At 37.7% G+C, this 9080-nt stretch overlaps 1 protein-coding gene across 1 annotated transcript in view; it reads right to left on the reverse strand.

Moving 5' to 3' along the window:
* tlcd3a (TLC domain containing 3A) overlaps nucleotides 1-6552 on the reverse strand; it is a 32362-nt gene extending 25810 nt beyond the window's left edge. The window contains exon 1 of the mRNA XM_062432890.1: nucleotides 6227-6552. Within this exon, the coding sequence (XP_062288874.1) occupies nucleotides 6227-6348 (122 nt within the window). The 5' untranslated portion in view covers nucleotides 6349-6552. The remainder of the gene's footprint in view (nucleotides 1-6226) is intronic.
* Nucleotides 6553-9080: the final 2528 nt, after the last annotated feature.

Here is a 9080-nt window from a genome sequence, read left to right on the forward strand (position 1 = left end):
TATCTGGATCTGACCCAACTCAGTTCAGTTAGTAGGAACCAAGAGGACCAGTCAATTCCTCCAGCAGAGGCAGGACTTTAGAGACTTTTAGTCCTGCTGTTAATAATGACTAGTTTTACAAGGCCAATAAAGCCTGCTTTCTTTCTTTTTTAAGAATTATAGTGTGCTGCAAATGGTGTGACTGAGAAACAAAGAGTCCATTTGTGTGGTATCCTGATTGAACCTGCTCTCACCTCACACCAATCTCCATGGGAATGCAGCCATGACACCGGCATCAACAAAGCATTGGCAAGGCAACGACGGCCACGTGACCAGCAACTACTAAACCACAGGCCGAGCTGGAAAAGACTAAACCCCCCCCCCCCCCCACAACATACACACGAACACACTCACATTTTACCCCCACGCCTCACTGCCTTCTAGGGCTGTATGGTTGCATACTTGGTCACAAGACCCAGATTTTACACAGCCCATTCATTGTGTGTCCGCCTATAACCCCCACTCTCTTGTGATGAAAGGTTGAGGTTGATGGGGTGAGGAGCGTGCGGAGAGGAAAAAGGGAAGAATGCCTTGCTGCCTTGTTCGGCAATGTTGTCTTTTCTTTCCTGCTGCGTCAGGACAGCGAACAACCTCGGCTTCCCTTACACTACAACCAAATCTTCCTACTGACTGTTTTGTTATATACGGACCACTTGGTCTTTCATGTTCTGTCGCACACACAATGTGTGACAGTCAGGAGTGGTGTCTTTTTTTGCTTCTCCAGTAAATGGGCTACGTAATCTGTAGTTCCATTGGCGCTGCAGCAGAGCGAAAGAAAAAGTGACAGCAGAGGCAAGAAAGCAAACGTAAAGTGCATTTAATGGCAAGTAGAAGCTTTCTCTCTCCTTATCACAGTCTTACAATCACACAAATGGATGCAGCTACATCACTACTAACTGGATGGTTCCTTATCCAGTGTGGTAGTAGTAAATTAAAGTGGGTAATACAATCGGCAGAAAATTATCTTTATAATTTTGCTAATCGATTCATTGTTTTAGTCGTTCATTAAGCAAAAATACCAACTAGCTCCAAACTGCCCAATCTTGTTTGATATTAAACCTATGTGGGTGCATCTTACTGATCCCAAATGGGGAAATTCTTCTGTTACAGTGCAAGGTCATCAAAGCATCACAAGGGAAAGTAAATTAAGATGTAAACATGTGCAAATTCACCTTGAACAAAGTTATTGAAGGAGCAAAACAGAGTAAAGTTTGGTTCAAGCAGAAACTATAAAGCTGAGTTCTGTTAGATGGAAGTGCGGTGTTGAAGAGAGTTATTGCTTTGGGCAGCAAGGTTTCCTGTATCAGTCCTTATGACAGCGAAGCAGTCACAAGCACTTAATGTGTTTTGGACGGATGGTTGGAAACAAGTGATTTGAACTGTGAGCTCTAAGATATTGTCACTATGTTCGAAATTTTTATTGATTCTGGATTGGCTTTATTTATGGGTTTTAATATTATAAGTTGCAGCTCCAAAAGACACGTAGACTATGTAAACACTCTAGTCACTGGTCATCATAATTCATGTTTATATTACTTTCTCAATTCGTCAATTAACTGTTTGGTCTATAAAAATGGTGAAAAATGTCAATCACTGTTTCCCTAAGCCTGAGAACGCAACCTCAAGTGTTTTGTTATATCCCAACCAACAATCCTTAAAGAAACTATATTCAGTTTAGTATCATAGAGGACTAAAGAAACCAGAAAATGTTCAAATTTCAGAAGCTGGAGCTTTCTGCATTTTATCTTAAAGAGTTTCTGCATTTTATCTTAAAGAATGACCCAAAACATTGAATTGACTACTAAAATAGTTGCCAGTTCATTTTCTAATGAACTAATCATTGCAGCTCTAATTTTAAAAAAGCCATCTATTCTACATCTATTAAAAGACTGCGTCCTCATGTGACTACAACAACATAATGCGGTTATTTGCGTTTTGATAAATATTACCATTGAAAAACTTGAGAGGCTTGACACCACCATATTGTCGGGAGTACCTCATGCTTTTACTATCTTTTATACACCCCTTTTATGTACAAGATGGGCAATATATACAAATATATCACACTTACCAGTATTTATTGAGTTATAATGAACACCAAACAGTTACTTAATATTTAATGAATGCAGATTTGTCAATTGCAAGCTGCTTAGCAGAAAAATAATTCTTAACAAGCAATATACTGTTAGTGTAAGACAACTGCTACTGTTGAAACTAAGGCATGACTATGGCTCTTATGATTACAGTGTGACACTGAGCACTATAATCACCTGTAAAGTCAAGTGTTGTTCTTTAATGTAGGCTATGGTTGCACCTGGTATTGTATGAGATCTTTTTAGCTGATTTAACATTAGCCAATGTTTTTATTTTTGCATTTTTACTGCCAAGCGTTGGTTATTGTGATGTTTCAGCACTGCAATGCACCACCAAGAGACTGACTGTCAATCAAGTCATGTGAAGTCAACAAAAGTGCCTCTTCATCATTCTGAGAGACTGAATCACTGGTCTGCATTAGAGAAAAGCATGCTATTATGCTAACCCTAGTTACATAATGTATGTTAGCATCCTGACCTTTAAGGATAAGGTTGGTGATACTCTATATTTTCCAATGAAAAGACCAAAACCAGCGTTGCTTTCAGACTTTCAGGTTCCTTCTGAAGATGAAAATCATATCTGAACCAAGCAGCAAGCCCGGGTTCTGTGAAGTGAAGCTAGTGCATAAGTGCCAAAAGCTATATTCTTTTGTAATGGTCAGCAGGGGGCGACTCCACTGGCTCTACAAGGAAGTCCGATTGTATAGACCCATTTAGAGTAAAATATAAGATACGGCAACGTATGCTATACGTATGTAATGTAACCCCAGATAAGAACTGGAGTATAGCCGTAGCGGTCACTATTTTAGTAAAGTTTCAGTTCGTGAAAGTTCATTGTAACATTTTGGTCATCTCAAAAAGTCTTGTTCAGCGTTGTTGGTTGTACTAAAAGACCATCTAAGTAAATCACGTGTCAACCATAGACCGTAAATGCACTGCGCTAACCAAGCTAATAGCTTGCATTAGGGTCAGCGCCACCCTCTCTTCATAATATGGTCATAGTATTCTTGCTCCAAAAATCCAAGATGGCGACAGTCAAAATGCCAAACTTGAGTCTTTAAAATGGGTAACTGAACTGACCTGGATTTAAAAAGGGACTGACGACATCTCAGAGGTATAGTATGACAAAGAGTTGCATGTACCCTGTTTAATAAGTCATAGATAACACCTATCACTTTACCTAATCATCACCACTGCTAAAAGCAAATGCAAACCCCCCCCCCCCCCCTCTGTCTCACACTCTCTCCCTCTCTTAGTGGCTCAAATTAAAAAGGGCATTCCAGCAAGTTTACACAAGAAAACAATCCCTGATTAAATTAAGTCATCAGGGTTATCACAGCTCAGGCTCAGAACTTACATCTTTGGCAGAAAGCCTGTGTTACAACCTGCAAATCTGGAGTTCGAAAAATGTGAGCACTTACCAGAACAACGGATGCTATGCAGTTACATTATGGGTTTTAAGGCCAGGATATAAAAAGTTCCCCTTGTGCTGTAATAATTTATGTATGTTGGATTGCATATTACCTACATACAGAGCTGCAACAATTAGTCAGTTAATCGATTAGTTGCCTAATTGTTTTAGTTCCCTTTGTAAGAAAAAAAAAGTCCACATTTTCTGATTCCAGCAACTCAAATGTGAATATGTTTTAGTTTCAATAGTCCTCTATGACAGGAAAATGAATGAGTTGTGGACTATTGTGGGAAAACGAAACATTTGAGGGTTACTTATTGGGTTCAAAGACATTTTATAGACTAAATGACTAATCGATTAATAGACTAAGATAATTGGCAGACTAAACAATAATGAAAATAATTGTTAGTTGCAGCCCTACATGCATCAAATCCTTCAACTTACTGTTAACTTTCATATACTACCAGTTGTAGTACACCACATGCTTGCAAGTGTAAAATATTTAAATGTTCACAAAGACTTTTTATAGGGCAGTAGAGGCTAAATGAAGTATAGACATTAAATTAGGTGTTTTGTGTGAGATATGAGATACATGGGATGAGTTGTAAATGGAGATTTCAACAACTTCAAGGGACTTTAAAGAAATATATATTTTATTTTAGTGAACATGAAAACTCTGACCTACTAAAACCTACTAGCAAGATTCAAGCTTTGTGCAGCATAGTAGCCACAGTAGATATCAAGAAAGGGCGGTTTGATGGTGGGGAGCAAGCCGTGTGACACCCACAGATGTGTGGACACATGTACGTACAACATTTTCAGTTAGCAAGAGCATTAGTAAATTAGTAGAAGTGTTATTCAGGAGGAGTGGGGGCTCAGTGTTTTGCAGTGCATAGCTAACTCAGCAGTCAGCCCTGACTGGAGCTCAGAGGAGGATTAGCAAGAGTGACAGGGTACAAATGAGCATTGAACTGAGCTGTGCACATGTGAGCAAGTCACACTGACCCACACACACACACACTGTATTAAATATTACTACTATACAACTCAACATGCATAATTATGAAGTTAGGGTTAGGGTTACGGTTAGAGGAGGCTGCAGAAGTAATTTTTTTATTGTCATGTTCACATTAGGCTCAAGTTTGTTTAGCTTCAATAAAAATGGAACTTCCTATCCGTACCAGTCAGGAGCCCCTTAGTGAGCAGTTTGTTACAGTCTACTGAATCATTAGAAACCACTTATTAAATGGATTTGTTCATTCCCCAAATCCCTCAGTGCTTGAATGGACCTCCGACTGCGTAGTCCCACTCACTGAACTAAAACACTGCCGAACACTCAGTTCGGCTCGCTAACTAGTGAACTGAAAATAGTCGTTTGTGAAGAATGAGTCAAGCGAGCTGAAAATTTAGTTTGCGAACCGATAGCCGCTGCAACAAAGTCCTATCCTGTTATGTACGATCAGTTGTGTATTTGATAGGACTGGGTATCGTTTAAAAAATGACGATACCAGTACCAATCCAATATAGTGATACAGATACCAATTGGGTGCTTAATTCAATACCCATAACACATTTTGTGCTCTTGCTGTTATCTGGCGTAACTGGCGTGTAGCATAGCCACACTTTAGTGCATTTAGGTGGCATCTTGGCTGCTGAACTGCTTAGCGCACTAACCCAAATTCATCGCAACTTCACCACCACAGACGTGTTGTAGCTGATGTGGCAATGGGCCAATCACATGTCACATTAAACCAAAGAACGCTAGCATTAATTGGCTGTGAGCGAATCTTCTCTAGCTATGGGTGCAAAAAGGATCGATTGCAGGTAATGTTTCATGGGAGATTTTTCGATACAACTTGGTATTGATGTATTTGGTCTATGTTATCAAGTACCAATACCTAGCCTTAGTATTTGTGCTCTTGAACACAACCAATTCCTCCTACGAACAAATGTGCGTGAGTGTATCCCTGCAAACAAATCACGTTAGCTAGAGTTTTTATCTAAACCTGAATGAAAAATGATCGGATCCTTTTCAGAAAGTGATTCGGCTCAGTTCATTAACCCCTAAATGATTTGTTCTTTTGGCACGAATCGTTCACAAACAACTCAACGCTAGAGTCCCCTAGTGGATGCAAGGTTTTCCCAGATTACTTCATTAGTTGTGCATCATCATTAAAACATGCATGTTAATTAAACTTTTGAATGATCATGGATGCATTATATCCACACACAGGAATACTGCACCTCTTACAGCATTGTCTATAAGGGCTCAGCATTAACTTAAGCCTGCACATTGTTGTCACTAATGCTAAAGATTGTCTTTATTCCTACAAGGACCTCATAGTGTAGCTGTGATATTTGCAAATCATCCCTTACTGTACCATTTTTTTTGCATAAAAACACAGCACTTCTGAATTTAAAAAAAGCCCAGAATATTAACACAAAAAATTAAAGCAATATGGTACCGACTGCAGGACACATTTATACTGTATTTCCATGCAAATAATAGCATGTACAATAAATACATTTTTTTAAAAATAGCATTGCATTAACAAGCTAACTTAAAGGCACGCATTGGCCAGTGCTACAACCACAAGATGAGCTAAAAAATGCTACACCTGAGCTTCAGCGTTTGGTGTTATGTTGTATAATAATGCTGATTTTTTATTTATTTATTTGTTACCTCTCGCTGACCAGCACCACGTCGGCATCGCTCCAGTGTTTGAACACACACGGCAGGAATCTCCTGAAGGCGAAGAACAGACCGGGGAAAACTACGGCGCCACAAGCTAAAACTTGCAACATCCTGCTGTTTATTTTATCCTCTAAAAAAAAAAAAGGTTTTTTTTTTTTAGAGATCCTGCTCTGTCTCTCCTCCTCCTCCTCCTCCTCGATCTTCACCCTGCTACACGCGGCGGTGGGGCATTTTTCATGCGGCCGGAGATCGGTGTTTTTCACCGGGAACAGTCCACCATCCACACACACACATACATACACACGCACACACACATTTACACATACATATACACGCACACACACACACTATCTCTCTCTCTCTCTATGCTGACACTCAGCAGCAGCACTGCTGCTAAGCTAAAGGCAGATAAAACACACCGGACTTCCGCTGGTGACTGTCAAAGTAAAAGTCTTGACCCGGTGCCGGAATTTAAAAGGGGGGTACTTCCTGTTATAGGGTTCACCCCATACCATAAGATGTATAAAAAAAAAAACACGACCATCTATATAAAATACGACTGTAGATATATATCCATATAAAACACGACCCTTTGATATATAACACAGTCATGGTTACAAAATATAACCATCAAAATAAAAGAAAGATAGAAAACACAACCATTGATATAAAACGCAAAAAGAAGAAACACAGCCATAAATACATTTTAAAAAGACATATAAAGCATATAAACACATCCATAAATGTAAAACACAACCATTGATATAAAACATGAACATCAGTATAAAACACAAAAAGAAGAAACACAGAAAGAAGCAGAAATAATATTATGATTAAGATACAAGATGATGATACGATGAATAAGATAAAACAAACATGAGCATAATAACACCACCGTCAACATAAAACACAACCATTGATATAAGACAAGAACATATGAATAAGATAAATAAGATGAATAAGATTAAAAAAAACATGAGCATAATAACACAACCGTCAACATAAAACAATACTATTGATATAAAACACAAACATGGTTATAAAACATAACCATCGGAATAAAACACAACCATATAAAACACAAAAATAATTACCCACTGTGGGGCTAATATTAATGTAAAACACAGTATCAGTGTATAAAACACAACCATGGTTACAAAAATAACCATCAACAAAAAAAAAAGATATGAAACATGAACATATGAAACACAATCGTAGATAAAACAAACATGAGCATATTAACACAACCGTCAATGTAAAACACAACCATTGATATAAAACATGATCACTGATATATAAACATGATCACTCATATAAAACATGACCATGGTTACAAAACAACCACTGATATAAAACACGAACATATGAAACATAGCTGTAGATTAAAAAAACATGAGCATAATAACACAACCATCAATGTAAAACAAATCAAATTGATTAATAAAGCACATTTAACACAACAGCAGTTGACCAAAGTGCTGAACAATCAACAACGTAGAGAAGTATGTTGGAGCTAGGCCATATCCGGATTTATAGGAAAAGAGTATCATTTTAAAATCAATCTTAAAATGCACAAGGAGCCAGTGAAGGGAAGCTAGCATGATGGAAACGTGCTCTCATTTCTCATTCCTGTTAAAAGACGAGCTGCTGCATTTTGTAAAACACAACCATTGATATAAAACATGATTAGTGATATAATACATGAACATATGAAACACAACCATCAGTGTAAAACACAACCATTGATGTATAATATGGTCGTCGTTATAAAATTCAGAATTCTTAGAAAGAAGGAAACCTTTCTTTCAACATCACTATCTAGGCCAAAATGTCTATTTCCACATTTGCTCCCCAAAAGATGAACCCCTTTCATTTTGGATACTACTAATTTACTTTCCTATAACAACAGTAGCATCAGTTGTTTATTACTGTGCTAGATTGGATTGTTGTGTTAAAGCAACTTAAAATAATAATAATGTTTTTTTATTATAGTTCTTATTAAACATAACTTTATGTACTTAAAACCACCAGACAACAATCCCTCTGATGTGCCTCTACAGTTACAGTATGTTAGTTTCCATTTCCATTATCGCAAAATCTACTTGTTAAACAAGCTTCTTGTCAAATGACATAAGGAAGAAGTAAGGTAAATATACTAAATATTTACATAGTAATACACAAGGTGTTGTTAACATTGATCTTTGATGGTAAAAAGTAGGGGGAGGGTAAGTACATGTATCAACACATAATTGGCAATTGTATATTGTGTTGCCTTACATATATACTCAGACAGACAGACAGACAAACAGACAGACAGACAGACAGACAGACAGACAGACAGACAGACAGACAGACAGACAGACAGACAGACAGACAGACAGACAGACAGACAGACAGACAGACAAACAGATAGACAAGGAGGTAGCCTAACTAATAGGGGATTTAGGTGTATGTGCTGTACATGTGTGTACATGTGTATGTGTGTGTGTGTGAGTGTGTGTGGAATTGACATCAGGCATTTTTAGAGGTGGATTTTTGAATAAATGTGGACCAAGTTTTGTTGAAACTGGATATGCTGTGATTAATTGATGCAGACATTTTTTTTCCATTCATATCTTCATATCTTTGATTTTAACACAACCATCAATATAGAATACAATCATCAATATAACACACAACCATGGCACATGACAAGAAAAATAAAGAAAGTGGCTATTGGTATAAATTCTTGCTTATCAATATTCTGTTTATTGTTAGTACGGACTTATTACACATGTGCATTGTTACTGACTTGGGTTTAGGCACAAAAATCACTAGGTTAGGGTTAGGGAAAGATCATTGT

Source organism: Scomber scombrus, chromosome 14 (genome assembly GCF_963691925.1).
Source record: "Scomber scombrus chromosome 14, fScoSco1.1, whole genome shotgun sequence".
Taxonomy (NCBI): Eukaryota; Metazoa; Chordata; class Actinopteri; order Scombriformes; family Scombridae; genus Scomber; species Scomber scombrus.